The sequence below is a fragment of the Vombatus ursinus genome, unplaced genomic scaffold (genome assembly GCF_900497805.2).
Source record: "Vombatus ursinus unplaced genomic scaffold, bare-nosed wombat genome assembly UNPS02014344.1, whole genome shotgun sequence".
In the NCBI taxonomy this organism is placed as follows: domain Eukaryota; kingdom Metazoa; phylum Chordata; class Mammalia; order Diprotodontia; family Vombatidae; genus Vombatus; species Vombatus ursinus.
In genome coordinates, this window is record NW_020954122.1 from 36897 (window position 1) to 61298 (window position 24402).

General features: G+C 40.9%; 1 protein-coding gene and 1 pseudogene across 1 annotated transcript; both read left to right on the forward strand.

Moving 5' to 3' along the window:
• Positions 1-5552: 5552 nt before the first annotated feature.
• On the forward strand, positions 5553-7216 carry LOC114042288 (annotated as a pseudogene).
• A 12247-nt stretch (positions 7217-19463) lies between these two features.
• On the forward strand, positions 19464-20435 carry LOC114042282 (olfactory receptor 13H1-like). The gene has a single exon (XM_027860945.1). It carries the CDS (start codon positions 19503-19505, stop codon positions 20433-20435), a length of 933 nt encoding a protein of 310 aa, XP_027716746.1. The 5' UTR covers positions 19464-19502.
• The last annotated feature ends 3967 nt before the right edge of the window (positions 20436-24402 follow it).

A 24402-nucleotide genomic window follows, 5' to 3' on the forward strand; every position in this document is an offset into this window, starting at 1 on the left:
AAGGGAAGGGAAGGGAAGGGAAGGGAAGGGAAGGGAAGGGAAGGGAAAGGAAGGGAAGGGAAAGGAAAGGAAGGGAAAAGAAAGGAAGGGAAAAGAAATGAAGGGAAAAGAAAGGAAGGGAAAGGAAAGGAAGGGAAAGGAAAGGAAGGGAAAGGAAAGGAAGGGAAAGGAAAGGAAAGAACCTGCTCACACCTGCTCACCTGAAAAAGGGAAGCCTTCTAACACATCTGTGAATTATAAACAAATCAATAAAGTGCAATTTTAAAAATAAAATCTCCAACAAGAGGTCATTAATCTTTTTTTTATTAAACTATGTTATGGAAATGCTTATTTTATTCCATAAATTAAAAATAAAATAAATAAAACAAAAAATAAACCAGAATGAAAAATTGTTGTATGTGGAGGTAGCCCATTCCATTCTTGATCAGCACACATTAGGCTTAAGTTGTTTTTTTTTTTTGATACATTAAACCTAAATCTAACTTTCTGCAATTTCCTCTCATGTTCCTAGTTCTGCTTTCTGAGGCCAAGTAGACCATGTGTAAGCCTTTGCCCACTTGATAGTCTGTCATGTAAGTGAAGATAGCCAACACATTCCCATCCAGTCTTCCCTTCCATTGGCTACCCATCTCCAGTTACTCCCGCTGATAATGATATGACAAGGCCATCGATACTTTCACCCTTCTGTTTGCCCTCTCTTGGGCACATCACCACATCACCTATATGAGCTCATTTGGAGCTTTCCACTAACACAAGAATATGGAGTAGATTCTATAGTTGGGCATAGAGTCTGCACACAACTATAGAATCTACTCCATATTCTTGTCACCATATATCTCCCCACAATGCCCCACACAGAAAGAGTTTTCAACATTGAAGTTACCAGGAAAATTAGGCGAACGTTATCGTGAGTAGTTAGAGGAGTCCTTTCAGATTTCCAGACTTCTGTCTTTCTAGTGTTTTCATCTAATCTAACCCAAGAAGTTTCATGAAAGTAGTAATTTCCCAGGTTAAGTGAGGTGGAAATATAAGGAGAGAATGGAAGAGGAAGGGACTTGTGATTGTCAGGTTCAAATTTTCATTTAACCATGGGACATAAGGATTCAAATTCACTATTTCCCCCAGGGACTGCCAACAAGGTTGGACTTCAGCTCTCCCTCATCATTTCATTTCCCCTTCTCTGGTCACCTCCTTTTTTGATTTGCTCACTTCCTGTTCTCGCACTCATTTCCTGACTTGCCTGGTCAGGTAAGTGAACGTATCTTGCTCTGCATTGTCCATTTCCAGTTCTCTGTTACTTGCTTCCTGTCTTGTCTTCCTCTGTCCACTTCTGTCTTCTCCTCTCATAGTCAAATCCTCCTGGCCTAACCCATATTTGTAGGGGAGGAAACAAACATTTGAAGTCTACAATTCTGTAGCCACATTAACCAAAGAGAGACAGGGTCACAAGTCAGCATTGCCGCAAAGCCTCGTCAACTTATTTTACTTCTTCCTCACTTTCTCCCTCTGTCAGCCCACTTCTCTTCCTCAACCTGAGGCTGAGGAAGGTAAGCTGAGCAGTTGAGTCCTGCTAATCACTGGTCTTTACCAGATACATTTCTCCTATCTTGCCATATTCCCATTTTCCTCCCCTGCCTATTGCATACCCCTTGCCTTCTAATCCCTTTTCACCACCTGCCCAATGATTCATTCTTGCTCATTTCTTGTCTTCTTTTACTTCCTATGCTTCCTTCCAACTTCCTGCCCTTTCCCCCTTATTTTTTGTCCTCACCTAGTTACTCAACTCAGTCCCTGGATCCCCTGTTCTGAATGAGTTCAGATGATCTGGGGTCTGTCTCGATGACCGACATTATAAGATCATAGCTTCTGATGCTCCCCAGATAAATATTCTTCATTCCTGGAAGATTTGCTAGAGCTTCCCTGCTATGAACTAAGACAACCACTCAGCATTGTCTTCCAACCTAAGTCCAATGTTCTTTCTACTATAACAGAGTTTCCTCTGATTTCTTCTCTTCTACCCCTCTCTTCCCCTGGTAACCTCTTATTATTTCTATCTGCAGTTCAAGATTTAGGAGATAACTATAACTTCACACATTATCTTTTGCAATTGAAAGAGATTAAAAATGAATCTATAAGCATCACCTGTTGATGATCACCTGCATGAACCTGTTTATATGCAATACAGAAAGACGTGTATTGTATATGATACATTAAAATGTAAATGGGGTACAAATCTGTGTACCCCGCTGTGTCCAGCGGCAAGGAACAAAGTATCAGTAGGGAAGGCTTTGCAAAGTGGGTGGTTCTGAAGCTTCTTTAACAAATACTTCTTATTCCCCAGTATGATATTTTTAATAATAACGACAATATCTAGCATTTATATAGAATTTTAAGGTATGCAAATATTATCTCATTTGTCCTCAAAACAACCTTTGATGTTCGGTGCTATTACCTCAATTTTAGGGATGAGGAAACTGAGGAAGACAAATGTTAAGTGACGCGCCCAGAGTCCCACAGCAGTAAGTGTCTGAGGATGATTTGAACTTGGGTCTTTAAGACTCTAAACCCAGCTCTGTAACTACTGCACCATTTGGCTGCCTCTTACCAAGAATCTCTTTCACAGTATTCCTAATAAGGGGACAACTTAGTTTTAAAAGCCCTCCTAGCTGGGATATGCTTTTTCAACTCTGATTCTGGATACCTCTGTGACCTTGGGTAAGTCATTTAACTTAACTAGTCCTCAGTTTCCTCATGTGGAAAGTGAGAGTATGCCAAGATGGTCTCTGACGTCTGTCCCAGCTTCTCTATTCTCAGGCACCCCCAGCTCTGACCTATTTTCTCTATCACTTGAAACCCCAGTATTCTGGAGTCTACATTATAACAGTCTATGTTCTAAAGTCCCTTCTACCTCTATTCTTTTATGAGAAGGATGCCTTGAGAAGATCTGGTTCTTAGGCTATTTCATAACTTCCTCTCATATATTTTTACTGCCACCCTTTCTCATTCGCACCCCCCCAGGATTCTCTCTCCATTATACACATGGAAATAGAAGGAAGGAAGAGGGATACTGGAATCTGGCCCTGTTCCCCTGTCTCCCTCTCCTCTCCAGATCCATAGGATCCAGCCCCTGCCCAGGCCCCCATAACCACACACCTAGGAAAGGAATCTTCTCCAAGGATATCCAGCCCATTTTCCTCAGATGCATAATTAGGGCTTCAGGGACATTTCAGGAATCAGTGAGACTGTGAAATTAAGGAAGCTTCTAAAATTCTACCTCTAGACAGATTCCCGAGGCTGGATAGATCTCTCTCTCTTTCCTGCTGACTGACACAATCACCATTCAATGGCAGCACCAGAACTCAGATCAGACTCCTCTGACGCCGCATCAAATAATCTTTCTACAGCACCCCTGTTACCCTCCTAGCTTTGGAGTTAGGGAACCTAGTTTCCAGATTCATTTGACGTCACAGGATTTCAGATTATAAGATCCCTTACCCTGTTAGGGGGAACTCAGTGGGCCCCTAGTCCAACCCTCCCTCATACTCTACACAAGGAAATGAAGGCCCAGAATGTCCAAGTTACTTTGCTGATAGTATAGAAGGAGTTTACAGGAGACCTAAGAATAGAACCCAACCAGATTGTAACTGTTCCCTTCTTCCTCACTGAAAACTTGAGTGAATGTTCTGAATTCTATGCACTTTTAACAATCACCCTACCTTGAGCAATATCATCCCAATGGCTCTGCCTATATGTCATCAAGATATTTCAAACCATACAGAGGCCCACTCAGGTGAAACCATATAATATATAGCAAATATTGGTAACCATGAGGAATGGGACAGGATTTAGAGTTCCTTGTGAATGGTTTCCCTGCTATCCAAAGAACCTCTCATGACCTTTCCCTCCAGACTTTGAGTATTAGGGGCCATGAGCAGCTCTGTTCCCCCAAACTAAAGTTCACATTCCTGTAGTATTTCATGCTCCAGGTCTTATTTGAGCTTCACCACATATCTGTGTGACAGTAATGAAGAATTATTGTCATCATTTCACAGATGGAGAAACTAGCAATCAGAGGGCACAGGGTAAGCAATGGTGCTGGGCCTCTGACCCAAGGTTCTAGATTTGCATTCAGCTTAACCTTAAAGGCTCTAACTATATCCAGGTGAAAGGTGAGTTTCTTAATCCATAGATCGTCAAGTCAAAGAGGAAAATGTTGGCCTGCATTCATGGGAGGGCAGTGAAAAGAATGAAACTGGGATCATGGCTCCATCAGCAGTTTTTCACCTGGGGTCTGCAAACTCCTTTAAAAATATATTTTATGAGGGCAGCTAGGTGGCGCAGTGGATAGAGCACCAGCTCTGGAGTCAGGAGGACCTGAGTTCAAATCTGCCCTCAGACACATAACACTTACTAGCTGTGTGACCCTGGGCAAGTCATTTAACACCATTGCCTACCAAAAAATATATATATATATATATTTTATAGTGGTGTTTCAATTTAATTGGTTTCCTCTATAATTTTGTGCATTTTACTTTATACAATTAAAAACATTATTCTGAGAAGGAAGGGAACAAGCCTTTATGTAGTGTCTACCATGCACCAAGCAATATTATCACATTTGATCATCACAATAACCCTGAGAAGTAAATGTTAGTATTATCCCCATTCTGTAGTTTAGGAAACTGAGGTGAAAGAGGTTAAGTGATTTACTCAGGGTCACACAACTAGTCTGGTCTAAGACTGGATTTGAACAGGACTTCTTGACTCCAGGTCCACGGCAGTATTTACTGCACCACCAATCAATCAATTGATCAATAAACATTTATTAATCACCCACTATGTGCCAAGAACAGTGCTAAGTGCTAGGGACACAAAAAGAGGCAAAAGACAGTTCCTGCCCTCAAAGAGCTTACAGTCTAACAGAGAAGACAACATACAAACAAATACAAACAAAACAAGCTATGTATAAGATATAATTAACAGAGGGAAAGCATTAGCTGCCCACAGGTTTCACCAGAGTGCCAAAGTGGTCTAGAATACACAAAAATCTTCCCCACCCCTGCACTATGCTATAGGTAGATCCGTGGTAAAATGGATGTGCATTTAAGTATGCTTTCCGATTACTGACCCACTGCCTACCTTGTTTCATGTGACAATATTAGCAAGATGTCTACCTCAGTTTCATCATCTGCATAATGGGAATAATAATGCTTGCACCATCCCCCTGAAAGTCATCTGTGAACATTAACTAGATCATAGATGCCAGTCAGTTGGCTAGCCAGCACTGATTAAGCACCTCCTCTCAATGCCAGGCACTGTACTAACTGCTGGGAAAAAGACAAAAGAAAGGCAAAAAAAAAAAAATTCTGCTCCCAAGATGTTCATAGTCTAATGGTTGAGCCAACAGGGAAACAATTATGTCAAAGGCAATATAACAGGATAGACTGAGGATAGTCTCAGAGGAAAGGCTCTGGTACTAAGGAGCACCAGCAAACTTCTCGCAGAAGTTGAGGTGTTAGCTGAGCCTTGAACGAAGCCACAGAATCCAGGAGATGGGTATGAGGAGGAAGAGCATTCCAAGAATGGGGGACAGTCAGTGAAAAGGCAGAGTGGGGAGATGGACCATCACATGGAAGCCAATCTCACTGATTGCAGAGTACATGGAAGGGGAGATGGGCTGGAGACTGAAAGACCAAACTGGTCACGGAGAGTCAGACATGACTGAAATGACTGAACCACAAATGGGATCACAGACTTAGAGATGATAGGGACCTTAGAAACAATCATGCACATTTTACAGATGAGACCACTGAGACCCAAGGAAGCTAAGAAACTTGCCCAGAGTCACACAGCCAGTAAGAGGCAGGATTGGAAACTGGGTCTTTCTGAGTTCATGCTGAATGCCCTATCCACTGTGTCACCTAGCTGCCTCCAAACGGCACCAATATGAACAACATAATTCAAAAAAGGTCTTAGAGACCAAAGCGAGTCCACAAGCATGTATTAAGTGCATGATGGAGAGAGAAGTGCCAAGAGTCAAAAGCAAAGCCTGGAAGGACAAAAGGGGTAGACACGACTGGCCTGGGCCATCACTTAAAATGGAGGGGCTGAACAATCAAAGGAGAGGGCTGCGGAGAGGGAGAGATCTTCCAGGAGGAGATCTGGAGATTTAGCATAGATGGTTCAAACAGCCCAAGTAAGCTTGCCTATCAGGAGAAATGGAAAAGGTTGACAAGTCCACTTTATGACTCTGTGTGTGGATTCATTTTCCCCCTTAGGAGATGAAGATAGTGAAGGAAAGTCACGGATGGAAGAAATAACACAGTCGTGACCTATTTCATTCTGGTTGGGCTCTCAGAGTACCCTAGGGTTCAGGTCATCTTCTGCCTGCTCCTGGTGTTCTATCTTGACATATTGCTTGGGAGCAGCCTCATTCTCTTTTGGATCCATTATGATTCCCAGCTCCACACTCCCATGTATTTCTTTCTCAGTAACCTGTCCTTCCTGGACATCTGCTACACTTCATCAAGTGTGCCATCAGATTGTCATTGACTGCTTAGCAAGAATTCCCACCATCTCCCTGGGTTAATGCCTGGCCCAGATGTGTGCTGGCCTCTGGCTCCTGCTGGCCGTCATGGCCTACAACCAGTGCATTGCCATTGGGGACCCACTGTGCTATTCAGTGAGGATGGGTCCCCAGCTTTATGACTTGCTGGCAGTGGGTACCCGAGTCTCAGCCTTTCTGCTCACCATGGTGCCTACCATGACCTTACCCCTGGAGTTCTGTGGCCACCACATCATCAACCACTTCTTCTGTGAGGTCCTCGTCATCATTAAGCTTGCCTGCAATGATCTACATTTTAATAAATTGCTGATGATGGCCACCAGTTCCTTGACTCTCCTGGCACCCTTTGTCTTCATCCTTGCCTCCTATGGGGGCATTCTGGGGGCTGTGTTGAAGATTCGCTCAGCTGAGGGCAGAAAGAAGGCTTTCTCTACCTGTAGCTCCCACCTCACTGTGGCAGTCATCTTCTATGGAACAGCCATTGCCATGTACATGATCCCCCAGGACAAGGCCAGTGAGGAGGTAGACAAGTTCGCTTCCCTCTTATATGGTATCATGACTCCCATGCTCAATCCCCTCATCTACAGTCTTCAGAACAAGGATGTGAAGGGAGCCTTATAGAAACTCTGCGGGGAAAAGAATGCCCCCTAGACAGACATCCTTCAATTCCTTAAGAGGATGTTTATTGCTTGTGGAGTTGTGAACTGATCCAACATTCTGGAGAGCAATTTGGAACTATGCCCAAAGGGCTATAAAAACTATGCATACCCTTTGACCCAGCAATACCACTTCTAGGGCTGTATCCCAGACAGATCATACAAATGGAAAAAGGACCCACATGTACAAAAATATTTATAGCCCTTTCTGTGGTAACAATGAATTGGAAACTGAGGGGATGCCCACCAACTGGGGAATGGCTAAACAAGTGGTATATGATTGCCATGGAATACTATTGCGCTATAAGGAATGATGAGCAGGTGGACTTCAGAAAAACCTGGAAAGACATGTGAACTGATGCTGAGTGAAATGAGCAGAACCAGGAGAACATTGTACACAACAACAGTCGTGTTATGAGATGACTGACTTTGATAGACTTGTTTCTTCACAGTAATGCAAGAATCTAAGACCACTTCAAAAGACTTATGATGGAAAGTGCTATCCACATCCAGGGAAAGAACTATGGAGTTGGAATGCAGATCAAAGCACACTATTTGTTGTTGTTTCTTCTTTCTCGTTGTTTCTCTCCCACTGGTTCTAACTCTTCTTTCCAATATGACTAATGTGAAAATATGTTTAATATGAATGTATACATAGAACCTATATCAGATTGCATGCTGTCTTGGGGAGGGGGGAGGGGAGGGAAGGGAAGAAAATTTAGGACTCAAAATCTTATGGAAGTGAATGTTGAAAACTAAAAAAAAAATAGTTTTTAAAAAAGAAGGAAAGAATTCTTATCTTAGTGGATGGAAGACTGGCCTTAAAGCCAGAAAGACCCAGATTTAAAGATCCCCCTGACACCTGCTATGCTGTCTGTGTGACCCTGGCCAAGTCACTTGCCCCTTTGCACTCCAGACACCACTCAAGGACCATGAGGCACAGAGAAGGTACTTGCCTGCAGCAGGTTTCCTCCCCAAGAATGCCACATCCTAATTAAGTTTCAGGATTGGCCTATGTGGCCTCTGAGATTTGTTTCTACTCTAAAATTCTATTTTTCTCTGAAGTAACAATCTCTCTGGACCTCAGTTACTCATCAGTGGAACAAAGGGCCTGCACTAATCCAGAGATTTTTTAAGATTTTCTGTGTCATGAGTCCCTGTGATAATCTAGTGAAGCCTACTGGCTCCTTCAGAGAATAATGGTGTTTGATTTGTTTTTCGTTTTTTGGTGAAGACAATCAAGGTTAAGTGACTTGCCCAGGGTCACATAGTTAATAAGTGTCCGAGGTCAGATTTGAACTCAGGTGCTCCTGATTCCAGGGTCAGTGCTCTATCCACTGTACCACATAGCTGCCCCAGAAAATAATGTTTTTAAATGCATAACAATAAAATAAATAGGATTAAAAAGGAAACTGCTCATATGAAAGTGTAATTATCAAAACAGTTTCTAAATAAAACCAAGATCACAGACCCCAGGTTTAGCACCCACGAACAAGTTGGTGTGTCAGGTCCCTCAAGCTTTCACATGCTTGAGCTACAGCATCCGTCCTTCCTTTCATGAAATACTGGGCTGGAGATTTCCCAGATTGTAGATGAATTTTGCACATGTGGATTTTTGTGCCACTGGTTGCCATTTCTGATCCTAATGGGGTGGGAGAGGGGAAATGGGGGAACATGGATTCTCAATACACATTTGCTGCTTGGAGCGCTAACTCTCCTCCAGATGAGGGGAGAAACTTTTTCATGATTAAGACACAACCTTATGGTTTGAATAAGAAAGAAGGAAACTAGTCCTCTTGGCAAATCGAAGCTAATTGTGGCCTGGTTGATAACAGTTCACAATTCCCTAGTATAAGACCCTGTCAGCAAAGTCTTGTGCCTTTCATGGGCCATTTGGCCATCTCTTCAGGGGTTTGGTCCCCAACATTCTAGGGTTCAAGAACACTGTGACAGAGGCCCTTAGGAAGTCGTGGTTTTCAAGCAAAGATCACTTAAGAGTGAGTGGGGGGAATGCTAAATTCCTATCACGAGTTGATACAAGTTCTTCTGACAGGCCTAACTAATACAGTATAAATCCTATGAATGAATCCCAAGTAATAGAATCATCACTACATGGTGGGTTAATTAGTCATAACTCTCATCTTACAGCATTAACCAACATAACCACGCAAACTTAATTCTGTTTTCCTCAACTTAATAATATAATCACTGACATCCATTAAATCACAATGGCCTGAGAAAATACTTGTTTAATTCAGTAGAGGTATCAAAATTATTTCCACAGTTTTACTATTTCTAGTTGTCACATTGAGTTTTTTTTTCCTCTTAGGCCAATTCTAATTTAAAAGGCAATCAGTTCTTGCCCAAGTTTTTCCACCATCTATTCTAAGGTATTAGTTCTCCTTTCCAGTCTTTCCTCCTGAGTTACTGCAGGTTGTATTTCACATTTCATTTCTACTGGGTGCTTTTGTAATCCTTGTGGATTACAAATTGCTAACACTTAAAGAAATATAAATTAAAGCAACTTTGAATTTCCACCTTACATCAATCAGATTTGCAAAGATGACAAAAGAGGAAAATGACAAATACTAGAATTGCTAGTCCAAGAAAACAGGTACACTAATGCATCACTGGTAGAGTTGTGAACTGCTCCAGCCAGTTCTAAAAGCAATTTAGAACCATATTCAAAAAGTCATTAAACTGTGCCTGCCATTCGACCTGACAAAATCACTGCTATTCCTACACTCCAAAGATATCAGAGGAAGAATCTAATGGTCTTTTTGGATAAATTGTTAATACTTGCCACTGGCAGGAGACTGAGAAAATTAAAAAGGAAAAAAGAAGGATGAAATCTTTGTTCCTGAAAGACTGGATTTAACTCTAGCTCTCAATAAATGAGTCAACAAGGAGATTCATATAAATTGAAATAAAAAATGAGTGAGTTTAAAAGGTCATACCATAATTAATGAATATTATACCTCAAAGAAAAGTAAGCCAAAAACTCCAAATGAAGAAAGGAATTCTTCACCTTCCCAGAGATCACTGAAAAATAAGAAATTCCACAATGGCTTAAAAGATCAAACTTGTAAAGAAATATTATGAGACAGCTAGGTGACACAGTGCATAGAGCACTGGCCTTGGAGTCAGGAGTACCTGAATTCAAATCTAGCCTCAGACACTTACTAGCTATATGACCCTGGGCAAGTCACTTAAATACAATTGCTTCTAATAAAAAAAAAAGAAATTAAAAAAATAAAATAGTAGGATGGTAATTAGGTCAGAAAGTAGAACTCTCAATAAAGAAATAACTAAGACAATAGAGTAAGCAACTTAGAACACTTGATAGAGAATCTCACCAAAACATTAGAGACTCTTAATAAGCTAATGATGAATTTAGAACTCAAAAATACGGAAGTGGAAGAAATTTGGCAAAAATAAATAAAAAGACGATCACTTTGAAAGAACATATAGTTTGACATTAACTGAAGGGATTGCTTTGAAAGCAATATGAAACTGAAAGGATCATAGATTCTCAAGTAAAATATCTTGTCTTTGAAAACTGTACATCATACTGTAGTAAACAATACAAGGTACTTGACCAGAAATAAAACAAAGTATAAGTGCTTACATCCACAGGTCACCGCCAAAGAAAAACCTCATGGTTGAAAGGAAGAGATAAGTTGTGGTTAAGATTCAGAATTTCAATGCTGAATAACAGATTCTGCATGCAACCAGGAGAAAGGCCTTCAGTTCCATAGAAACATCATTTCAAATAATCCAATTATTATTCCATGTTCACAAGAAAACAGACAAAAGATTAGATAATAATAAGAGATGTATCTGTACAGTTCCTGAAAAAAAAAAGTGAATGCGGTATTCCACTTGAAAACCTCCCAATCAAGAAAAACCCAAGAATGATAAATCAGTATATTATCCAGAAGAGAATAAACATTGAAATCAATTCTCTTAGGTTTCAAGGTTATTATTTTTTAATGATTTTGATTTTTAATAGGCTATAATATGAAATAAGGTTAGACTTCAACTTTCTTTACTTAGTTCACACAAACAGAACTAGGAATATTGGGTAGATATTGCTGAGAAGCAAATTTTAGCATAATATGAGGAAGAAATTCCTAATAAGTAGATACATCCCAAAGTGGAATAGGATGCCTTAAGAAATAGAGTTATTCATCATTAGATGCGTTTAAAATGAGGCTAGATGGCTATCAAAAATGTGTAGAGGTTTCTTACACTGGTATAGATAGAATTAGATGGTCTCTGAGATGCTGTCCAACAGTGATAGACTCTGATTCCCTGGTTGGAGTTCCTAAATAATTTATTAGCCACTACTACATCTCCCTTAGTTTCAGTTTGCTTGTTTTTTATCTGTAAAATGGAGATACTCTGTCTTGTTGGCTTTATGTAACTATTAAAAGTATTAAATAAGATGATGGAAGTAAAAACACTTTGGAAATTGTAAAATGCCATCAAAATGCCATCTGCTATTAATATCATCACAGTCATAAAGTGGACAAAAGAGACAGGAATCTTCCTTCTCTCCTGTTCTTTCTGAGCATGTGGCTCTGTCACCTTAGTAAGCTCCTTAATTTCAATGAGGATAATATCTATCTATCCTCCTCTGTAAAATGGGGATAATAATGCTTGCTATACCTACTTAGAAGGGAGATGGTTAGCTACCACCAGCTGCAGTTCTAGGGTTCATAACAACAATAATGATGACAACATTAAAAGTTTATTGTATTCTCTAATTTGTAAAATGTTTTGCCTATATTATTTTATTAGACCCTCATAAGAACCCTGTGAAGTAGATGGTACATATAACCTTATCCTTATCTTACAGATGAGGAATGTGAGTATAAGAGAGATTGACAGGTAGTAGTATTGTATTAAATGTTCATAAGAAAGATACCAAAAATAGTTCTAAGTGAGATCTGAAGGGGAAGACAAAGTAGAGATTCAAAACATGGTAATAATGTTAATAAGAGCTAAAATTCTAAGACTGTTTTAGGTAAAATGAGAGTTGTGAACCAGAAAACCATCAAAAGCCCTTCCCAGCTCTGACATTCTGTATTCTAAGGACCCCTCCCACTCTGTGATACAATATTCTATGATTGAATTGATCATACTGATGAACTAACTATTCTCCTATGGTGTGTACTCTCTCTCTCTCTCTCTCTCACACACACACACACACACACACACACACACACGCACACACACACATACACACACACACACACACTTCAGCTATCATAAGGTGTTTTCCCAGTAGTTGAATCACTTAATTTTCTGAGTGGATTCAATAATTACATCTTGACAAACTCCCCACTAATGACTCTAAGTGAGTCAGAAAGTTTACTTTTGATTCCCAAGCCATTTTCAACACTTTTCATCTTAATGAGCTCTCTGTCCCTTGGAGGACCCTTCCTGCAGCCCCTGGAGGAAATAAAAAGAAGAGGTAAAGGCCAATGTTTCCTCCTCCAATTACTGTCCTCCTTTCTTTTTGGCTCATTCCCGATGCCAGCCTTCCATTACAAGGGATTCCCCTGTGACTGTGTCAGGAATTGGAAAAGTGTGGCTGGAGAGAAAGAGGGATAGCTTGGCTTGGGGATGTTGGGGAATCCAACTTTCCAAGGTTCTTTACATTTGAAAGACTTAGTCTCACTTGTTCCTGAAGCCACCTGTTACTACTGGGAAAGATGGGCTGGATATCCTTGGGGAAGACTTTTTGTTCTGGGTATATGCTCAAGGGGGACTTGGTGAAGAACAGATTTATGGATCAGAGGTAAGGGGGGAGGGTATGGAAACAGGGCCAGCTTTCAGAATCTCTTCCCCATACTCTCACTTCCTTCTTCCTGAACAATTGGGCAAACCAGAGGAGTAAAGAGTGAGAGGCTGGGGAATGGAGAAGTATGCAAAGGGCTGTGGATGGACACATAAAAGGGGAAGCTGTGAATCAGACAGTTAAATGTTCTTGAAAGATTTATCTTCATAAAATAATATCACAGGTGAAAGGTATCTTAGAACATAAAAAGTAGCAGAGTTGTAAGTTATTTTAGAATAAGAATAAGGATAATGCAGCTGCAAAGCACTTTACATCCATCATTTCATTTTATCCCCATACAATCCTGGGAGGTAGGTGCTATGATTGTGCCCATTTTACAGATGAGGAAACTGAAGATCAGAAAGATTAAGTGACTTGTCCAGGGTCCCACAGCTAGTAAGTGTCTGAATAGGTATGCAAACTCAGGTCTTCCTGGCTCCAAGTCAAGGGCTCTATTCACTATGTCACCTAGAAGCCTCTAGGACGTAGAATGTGAAAGCTGGGAAGATCTTAAAAATATGTAACTATAGGACCATGCTTCTAAAGCTGTAAGCCATCTAGTCAACCTCATTTCCAGATGAAGAAACTGAGTCCCAGGAAGATTAGTGCTTTGTACAAGGTCATACAGATAGAGGGCCTCGGAGGTATGATAGTATGGTAGAATCAGAATGTCAGAGCTGGAACAAACCTAAAAACGGAGGACATAGCAGATCAGCCCTGGTCTACATCTTTGAAAGATGCCCATTTCAGTCCTCCTTTCAAAGAAAGTAGAGAAGTGAAATGGTTTGACTTTTTTTCACACAACAGACAGTGGCCAAGCTAGGAGTTATGGCCTGGTCATGTTGACTGTTTCATTTGAGCCTTGCAGTAACCCTATTATGGCAATTTTAGAGATGAGAAAAATTGAGGCTCAAAGAGGCTGTAACTTTCCTAATGACACATAACTAGTAAAAGTGAAAGGCAAAATTAAAACACAAACCTTCCTAATATCAAGTCCAACATTCTAGCAACTAAGACCCACTGACTTTCAATGAAATTTAGACCGGGGCTACAGATCTAAAGCCTGATTGTTTCCACTGTTTTTTACAGGAAGCCATAATTACCAGGTCTGTCAAACACTCTGAGGAGGTAGGGTCAAATCCAGGAATGACAAACCAATGATAAACAACTCCTTTGGTCCAATCTGACTTAAATGTGCTTGTTTTTTCCCACCACAGAATTGGTCGTCTGATTTAATTCAGTTAAGTGATTCATGATGATCCCACAGAATTGTTTGGTGAATTTGATTCATTGTCGCCCACAATTGGAGGGTCTTGAAGAGGCTTTAGCACATCCAGAAGAGTGGGCAGGAGGATGAGGGAGCTCTAAACCAAACACTAGCAGGATTGGCTGGTAGAATGAAAGACTTTGAGCACGGAGAAGAGAACACAGAGGGGCATGTCATTGCAGAGAGTGACCTATTTCCTGAAGGGCTGTCACATGGAAGAGGGATTAGGATAGTTCTGCACATTCTCACAGGGAGAATTCAGAACTGGCAAAGTGGAAGGAATGGCAAGTTTGGAGAATGAAGACCTTGGTTTGTGTCCTACCTTTGATCTCTACCATCGCTATGACTTTGGGCAAGTTACCTGGAGTCTCTTCACTTCAGTTTCTGTGTCTGTAAAATGAAGAGATGACATGATAGGACCCCTAAGTTTCCTTCCAACAACCTAGAACCTTGATCCTTTGATTCTCTAAGTTATAGGGAAGCAGATGCCGGCTTAGCAGAAAAACTCTCAAGGAAGTAGAGCTGAGGAAAAGCCTTCCTCTAAGGGAGTGAGCTCTCTGTCCTGAAAGGTTTTCAAGAAGGTCCAAGAAGGTCGGGTGTCTTATGCAAGAAGTAGTATAGACATGACCATCCTTCAGTGAATGGAGGTGAAGAGAAATAGGACCTCTAAAGTCCTTTCCAATTAGGTGAGATAATATAAACTTCCAAATTTTCAAGGGAAAAGTTCTAATTTTGTGATTCCATAAATTAGAGTTGGGGTTGCGATGCACTAGAAAAGTCCTGGATTTATTGTCAATGGACCTCAGTTTGAATCTTAGATCTGACACTTAGCTATGTGACCTTGTGTAACTTAAAAAATGTCTGTGCCTCAGTTTCCCGAGGCAAATGAAATATCTTCTGAGTAAAGGGCATGGGCTAGATGAGCTATAAGGTCCCTCCCAGCTCTAAATCTCTGGTGCTCTAATTTGTGACGCTGTGATGTCATCTGCTGGGAAAGAGACCAAGGCAGAGAGCCTATACCCTGGGATTTGCCTCAGACATCTTCCTTCCCCTTCTTCATCTATGAAATTCCTTTCCAACCTGAAATATCTCCTCCCCTGGATGTATGATGCAACCAAATTCTCCTTAACATGAGAGGCTACAAATCAGATTCAGAAAACAAAGCTGATGGAAGGAGCCAGACTGCCTGGCCACACCTTCTCCATGCATACACTTTTTAAAAATTTTATTTTCAATTTATGGAATAAAACAAGTGTTTCCACAACATAGTAAGATAAAAAAGATGATTGCACATGAAACTGCAAATTTACTATGCACAACTTGCTATTCCTTTCAAATGTACAACAAAATTATCATAATTTTTTTCTTCTATCCCCACCCCACCCGCAGCCCCACAGCCCTAGAGATGGCTACCATTAGACACAAACGCCTCCACTTAAGGAATCCATCCGCAGCTTGATGGAAGCTGCACCCACCACCTTCTGGAGAACTTCTCATGACAGAGAGCTCACTCTCTTGGGAGACTCCTGCTCCCTAGTTCTGCTTCCTTGAGAGTGTTTCTACTGAGCCAGTATCTGCTTCCCCGTAACTTAGAGATCTGGAAGGAAGCTCAGATGGAGGCTAAGCAGCTTGCTGATAGTTGCATAGCTAGTAAGTGCCTGAGGCTGGATTTGAACTCAGGTCATCCTGACTCCAGGTTTAACACCCAATCCACTGTGGTGCTGCCTAGCTGCCTCAACAGGTGAGGAGGTTGTGCCTCAGAGAGTTGCAGGGCCTTTCCCATGGGAAAAGCTTCTGGTATTTATCTTATCAAATGAATTGTTTACCTTCCAGGGGTCAAATGGAACAGCCTCCCTCTCTAGAAGTATCCATGTTCTGGATGGAGTTGCATTTCACATAGCAGAAACAGAATGTGCCTTTGGTCCTCATGAACAAAGACTCACCTACCAGGTACTGCTGGCTAGTGATCAAGTTGGGCCTTTTGCATCAATTTCCCATGCCTGGGTCTTCCTTCAAGCCAATGCAGTTACAAATCCTCAAAACTACAATTTCTTGAGGCATTGGTGATGACATCATAGAATGTCAAGGGAGAGATAGGAGCTGGTCATGGTGGCATGGAGGGGGTGGGAGGAGGTGAGCCTGTAACAACAAATACAGTTCTGGCTTCTCATCTGGGGGGAACATAGCTTAGTTATAACAGCTTCTGTTCTACACATTGTAAAGGCTGTAATTTACTTTCTTCACGGAAAGCCTGTCAGGCAACGCGACTCTATCCTCAATTAGTAATGTGACCAGGCTGACAGCACACAGCTAATAAGCAATAGTGTCTGAGCTTGAACCCACTGATACCAATGCAATGTCCTTTTCGTGATTCCACATTGCCTCAAGGCTGGATGAAGAGTTAGAGGGCCTGCGTTCCAACCTCATTGGATTTCCCAGGATGACAGATTACAAGATCATAAGCAAAAGTGGAAGGGACCTCAGTGGTTATCTCATTCTATCCCCATATTTTACAGATGAGAAAACTGAGACTTAAAGGGGTTAAGTGACTTACCCAGAGTATTACAGTGGATTTAGAGCAAAGCTGGAGCTACAGCCCAACTTTTATGTCCTCCAGTACAGAAGTCTGTCTAAAACTCTCTCATTGAAAATGGTTGCCTACATTATAGTAATGATTAGAGACCACTCAGTGGCATAGTTGATAAAGTGTTGATCTTGGGGTCAAGAACTTGAATTCAAATCCCTTTGAGTTCAGATTACTAGCTGCATGGCCTTGGGCAAGTCACTTCACCCCTGTTTGCCTCCGTTTCCACATTTATAAAATGAAGGTAAGGAAAGCACCCACCTCATGGTGTTATTGTGAGGATGAAATGAGATCATATATGTAAAGCACTTTGCAAACATTAACATTATATATGTTATTGTTAATTTCTCAAATTTCATACTCCTTAAAGAACCAAATGCCCCCCAAGCAGTATTCTCTCAACAACAAGATACATTTATAAGCAATATTGAAACTCCTGACAATTTTTCATTAGGGTGTGACCACACTGGACACAGCCAGATTTGGACCTTTAAAGAACTGAGACAGGAATATGGGGTCCAGGTGAGTGATTCACTCTGACATCCTATGAACCTCTCCAGGAAACTCCTTACTGTCTTTGAATGGCTAAAAATCAGAGTCTACATTTCTGAAGTATTTTGTATTCAGGAGGGTGTTATCTGAGTTTCAAAAGAGACCTCTGAGACACATATAAAAGTCTGACTGGACTATTCCCACTTTACAAATGAGGAAATTGAGGCTCCGAAAGAAGGTTCTACCCCTAATAAGCACAATGGGGCTGAATCTAGAACCTCAATCCTGCTCTAAGCCCCATGTTCTCTGCACTTTACCAGGAGTGGTTTGGACCCTGGGGCAAAGTGTCCTAGTTAAGGGATGATTGAAAGTTCCTTTTGCTCTAGACTGTGAGTGGTGTCCAGGTGGATGAAGGTATTTGCCTATACATAGGTGCAGAAGTAGAAAAGGATAAAAAGGAGACAGCGGCTCTAATAAGTAGGATGCGCATTTCAGTACTGAACTACTTGCATGATGACATTGGCAAGATTTCTGCTTCGGTTTTCTCATCTGCGCTGTGATGATGATAACATGTGTGCTCCCTCCCTCTGAAGGCTGTGGTGCGGCTCAAATAGAATCATATGTGTCATAGAGTATCAGAGCTAAAGGCACCATCTAGTAAAACCCCAGCCCAGAGAGCTGGGATGCCTTTCCCAAAACCACAGAGTAAATTAGTAATGGAACTGCCATTAGAAGCTGAGGCTCCTGACTTGTATTCCAGGGCTTTTCCCATGATGCCTCGGTGTCTCCACGCAGGTTGAAAGTGTAAAGGGCAGTGTACAAATGAGTAGCTTTTTGATTATCATCATAATTTCTAATCTCCACCAAAAATCACAGGGTCATAGATTTAGAGCTGGATGGGTCCTCAGAAAGCAACCAATCCAATGCCCTCACTTTACAGATGAGGAAACTGAGGTCCAGAGTGATCTGTCCAAGATCACATAAGCATTCAGCAATTTGTCTCTCCCAAGAGGATATTATCTCCTTGAAGGCAGAAATGATTTTATTTTGTCTTTGTATCCCCACCACCTCTAAAGAGAGGCATTTGAGAATAGTGGGTAGAGAGCATTGGCCTAACCCAAGGAGACTTTAGGTCAAGCCCTGACTCTAATACACACTGGCTGTCAGTATTGAACAAATTGCTAAATCTCTCGATTGTAGACGAGGTGTTGAACTGTCATACGGAGGATGTTTACTCATTTGGGAGATCCCTGTACCAGTAAAATTGTCAGTCCAGTCCCTATTCCTGTTCCTATCTTATACACAGTCCTTAACACAATACCCAGAACAAAACAGGTGCAAACAATTCTCATTGATTGATTGACTGAAGCAGCAGAGGTGGGATTTGAAACCAAGTACTGTGACAATTGGGGCAGTTAGGTGGTGCTGTGGATAGAGCACTGGGCTTGGAATCAGGAAGACTCATCTTCATGAGTTCAAATCCAGCCTCAGGCACTTACTAAATGTGTGACCCTAGGTAAGTCACTTAACCCTGTTTGCCTCAGTTTCTCATCTATAAAATGAGCTGGAGAAGGAAATGGCAGATCACTCTAATGTTTTTGCCAAGAAAACTCCAAATGGGGTCATGAAAGAGTCAAACACAACTTGATAACAACAATCTGACACTATAGCCAGTATTCTCTGCTATACCGTTATGGGAAACTCATCATTATGGAGGTTATCATAAATGTTTGAGGGCAGTCCTTGCAATACAAGATCTTTCAGGTCCTACCAAGGTAGAATATTTCCAGTTAGAGACTTAACAATGGAGTGGTATCCATTAAAGGACTAGCTTCATTAAGTAAAGAATGGATTGTCACCAGATTATCGGCCTCCAGGTGAATAAATTTTCTGACCTCAACAATTCAGAAAGACTCTACCGAGATGAGGAAAAATTCATGGAAGCACAGAGATTTAGCACTGTAACAATGAAATGATCAATGTAAGCTGGTCTGGTATGAACAATACAAAATGTAGGGGAAGAACACCTTGTGATCCAATGAAGCTTATTTTGTTTTGTTTTTCACTTAGTGTTAAAAAAAATAAAGAATGTGATGGATGGAAAAAACGACACAGCTGTGACCTATTTCATGCTGGTTGGGCTTTCAGAGCACCCCAGGGCTCAGGCCATCTTCTTCTGTCTGCTCCTGATGTCCTATCTTGTCACCTTGCTGGGAAACACTCTTATTCTCTTCTTGATCCACTATGATTCCCATCTCCACACACCCATGTATTTCTTTCTCAGCAACCTGTCCTTCCTGGATATCTGCTACACTTCAGCGACTGTCCCTCAGACGATCATTAACTGTTTAGTTAGAATTCCCATCATCTCCCTTGGCCAGTGCTTGGCACAGATGTGTGCTGGCCTCTACTTGGGGGTTGTGGAATGCCTCCTGCTGGCTGTCATGGCCTATGACCGTTGCATAGCCATTGGTGACCCTTTACGCTACTCAGTGAGGATGAGTGCCCAGCTCTGTGCCCAGCTGGCAGGAGCATCCTGGATCTCAGCTTTTCTTCTCACAGTGGTTCCGGTCCTGACCATGCCACTAGAGTTTTGTGGCCAGCACATCATCAACCACTTCTCTTGTGAACTCTTGGCCATCCTCAAACTTGCTTGCAATGATCTGCGCATCTATGAATTGTTGATTATGGTGACCAGTTCCCTGACTCTGTTGGCACCTTTTGCCTTCATCCTTGCCTCCTATGGGCGCATTCTTGGGGCTGTGCTGAAAATGCGTTCAGCTGAGGGTAGAAAGAAGGCTTTCTCCACCTGTAGCTCCCACCTCACTGTGGTAATTATCTTCTATGGGACAGCAATCTCCATGTACATGATGCCCCAGGACAAAGCCAGCAGGGACAGGGACAAGATTATCTCCATGCTCTATGGTGTTGTGACACCCATGCTCAACCCCCTTATCTACAGCCTTCGGAACAAAGATGTGAAAGGGGCCTTACAGAAACTATTGGGAGAGAAGAATGTCCCCTAGTACAAGATCTTTGGATCCCTTTTCTGTAGCCCAAAGGTGATGGGATCACTGTTGTTAAAATATAACTGTTGTCTTGATAACTGGTTATCAAGACAATCATTGGTTTTACACAGATTCCTCCAACTACCAGGATTGTTTGCTCTGTGATACTTTCCTTTTGTTTGGACTGAGTCTCACTATATCGCCAAAGCTGAACATGCAGCAGTCAATCAATGGTCCAATCCCACTGTTGACCAGTATGGGAACTTTGACATGTGCTGTTTGTTACCTGGGCTAATTCTCTCCTCCTCAGGCAGCCCGGTCAGCCCTTGTCTCTAAGTGATCACCATATTAATACTGGACTTACTGTGGACACCTAAGCAGCTTAGTTTACTGTAGCTCACAACTCCCCAAATTCTGAGATTAGAGGCATGCATCACTATACTCTGTCCATGACACTTTCAAACACACCCAAATGTAAATGGGACAAAGCCTTTGATAGTTGCAATCTCAGAGATGTAGCATTAGCTATGTCAGAAAGGTCTTATCCCAAAGATTGACAACCCCATACCACTACAAGGTGCCAAGCATTGTCACAGCACCAAGGTGCCTGGGAGAAATAAAAATTCAGATGTGACATACAATTCCTCCAACCTCCTTCTTATGGATCACTATAAAAAAGAGATACAGAAGCAATGTCCAAATTGGAGATACTTCCCAAATAATGAAGCCTCATCTTTCCCACACATAGCATGATGGAATCATGGTGGAAATAGCAATGGGTTATTAATCAGAAGACCTATGGTCTGACTCCATTGCTTACCATCTCTAAGACCTTAACTATGTCAATTAGCTTCTTGGTTTCCTCAACCACAAAATGAGAGGCTTGAACTAGATACTATATTAAAGTCCAAGTTCTTTGAACTCTGAATCTCTGACTCTATAAGAATCACTCCCCATGAACAAACACATACACTCAAAGGCTACACAATTGTGTACAGTCTATTTACTATCAACAATAATCACCCATCTTCCTCTGTCTCAAATTAACCTGATTAGCACCACCTCTGCATGCTTATAATTGCATGAAAATACAACTGAGTTATAGCCAACTAAGAACTTTCCTTGTCTACAGCATGCAATAAAGCTAGCTGCTATTCACTCTATTACCACCCTTGCCCATAATCCTGACACAAAGAAAGAAATCCTCCTTGTTACCATGACCTACCAAACTATTACATAAATAATATTTTCCCCTCAGATAACTTCCTCCATGTTTCCACAACCTTGGTCACTTTTCAAGGAGCTGCCAAAACAATCGCCATCACTTCTCTTAAAATTCATACTTTAATCCCTCTTGCCTTCCCCAGAGTGCCCTCTGGAACCTCAGCGGTTCTTATGTACTTAGGTGCAACCCCTGAGCATAAGCACATCGGACAATTTGGTCAGCACCTCAGACAGCTACTCATTCTTAAGTTAGACCCTGCCCTTAAAGCTTCTGGAAGCCATAGTTTTTCAGAACCATAGGCAGTCTTCCAAACATTAGGGTATTTCTAGCAGCCTTCTATATCTCCCATGCAGAATCATAAAATATCTGAGCTAAAAGACAGAGTTTTTGTACTCCACCCTTTGGCTGAATATAAACCATCTGTATAGCATTTCTGGCCACCTAACCTCTGCTGACAAATCTCCACAAATTGAGGGAACTTACTTCTTCCCAAGACAGTCCATTCTGATTTGGAAGAGTATTGATGTTTTGAAAGATCTTGTTACAAAGCATTGATCTGTATCTCCACAACTCCACCAAAACCACTAGTTTTTAACCTCTGGTCACAAACCAAATCTCTCTGATTTTTCTTTCTTATGACAGAACATCAATTACTTATTGACAATATTACTCCATGTTACCTCTTCTCCAGGGTAAATCTTCAGGACGTTCAACTAGTTCTCACATGGCATAGAATCTATTTCCTTTACCATTCCAGCTTCCTTCTTCAGGATGTGTTTCTATTTGTCAATATCCCTTCTGAAACAGAGCATTCAAAAGTGAATGGTCTAACCAGGGTAGAGGAAAGCAAGATGCTAACTCCTTAAGAGGAAGTAGGATCATCTATTCATGGTCCATTATGAAGTAGGTGCTGAGGCACATGCCTTCTATTCTGATTATTCACAGGATAGGCACTATCCACTTTGAATAAAGTTCCTTACTAAAGAGAGAAGAGTAATATGGAATTCCCCCTCCAAAAAAGTGGACTATAATCTTCAAAGACAATCTTGGTGTCTGATAGTTATAATGGTTCCCAGACCTGTTAAAGGAGAAATGGGGATACACACACACACACACACACACTCACACACACACACACACACATACACACATGCTACACCACAGCACACCACAGCATATAACACATACCCTATTCATTTTCAAAGTTCAGGTCTCACCAGAACCATGAAACCACCCCCAAACACTTCAGACCACATTAATATTTCCTCCTTCTCAACTCCTACATTTACTTTTTAAGTTCTTAAATTTTAATATTTTATTTTTCCACTTAAATGTAAAAACAAGTTTCAACCTTTATTTTTTTTACAATTTTGAGTTCCAAATTCTCTCCCACCATCCCTCACCTACCCCCTCATTAAGAATGCAAATGGTAAAGGTTATACATATGCAGTCACGCAAAGCATATTTCCATATTAAGTTTTGAAAGAAAACACAGACCAAAAAAAAAAAACAAGAAAAATAAAGTTTAAAAAACACAAACAGTACGCTTCAATCTGCATTCAGATTCCATCAGTTCTTTCTCTAGAAGTAGAGAGCATTTTTCATCATAGGTGCTTCAGAATTCTCTTGTATCTTTTTATTGTTGAGAATAGCTAAAAGTTATTCATAAGTGATCATCATACAATATTGCAGCTACTGTGCACAATGTTCTCCTGGTTTTGCCCACTTCACTTTGCACCAGTTCATGTAAGTCTTTCCAGGTTTTCCTGAAAGCATCCTGCTTATCATTTCTTATAGCACAATAGTACTCCATTACAATCATATGCCACAATTTGTTCAGCCATTCCTAAACTGATGGGGCTTCTCTTTAATTTCCAATTCTTTGCCACCACAAAAAGAGCTGCTATAAATAGTTTTGTACATGTAGGGGTTTTTTTTCCTTTTTTATGTCTTTGGGATACAGACCTAGTAAGTGTATGCACAGTTTAATAGTCCTTTGGGTATAGTTACAAATTGCTTGGTTGATTAGAATGGTTGATCAGTTCACAACTCCACCAACAGTGCATTAGTGTCCCAATTTTCCCATATCCCCTCCAACATTTGTCATTTTCCTTTTCTGTCATTTTAGCCAATCTGATAGGTGTGAGGTGGTATCTCAGAGTTGTTTTCATTTGGATTTCTCTAATCAATAGAAATTTAGTGCATTTTGTATATGTGAAGTCATTTTTACCCAAGTATAGGCCTCCACTTTCATCTCTATAACATTCATCTTATTCAATATGTCTCATTAATCAAAATCATTTTGGAGAAAGATTCTGCTGTCCAATGTGTTAGTTATTTCTCCCAGCTTCATAGCATCCACAAATTCAGTAATACTGTCTATCACTTTGCCCTTATAACCCAGCAAGGTTTGTTTGTTTTTTTCAATATAAATTTCACATTGCCTTGATTAAATTAAGGGAATATATAAGGATTGATATTAGATCAAGTTTAGATACCCTACTATATTTTAAAGCAGTCTTATACACACATGTAATTGTGAGAGTTTCCATTCCCATTCCAATTAATATAATCACAGAAGGCCTAGTCAGCTACATTGAATTAATCCATCTAAGGTGAGAGTTAGATTTGAATAATTTCTTAATCATTTTGGTAAAAGTCTTTTATTACTTTTTATTACTTCATAAAGCCAGATGATCTAACACAAAATAATAATACAAAAGAAAATCTCTTTTGATTACTGAAAGAATAAGACGGTCC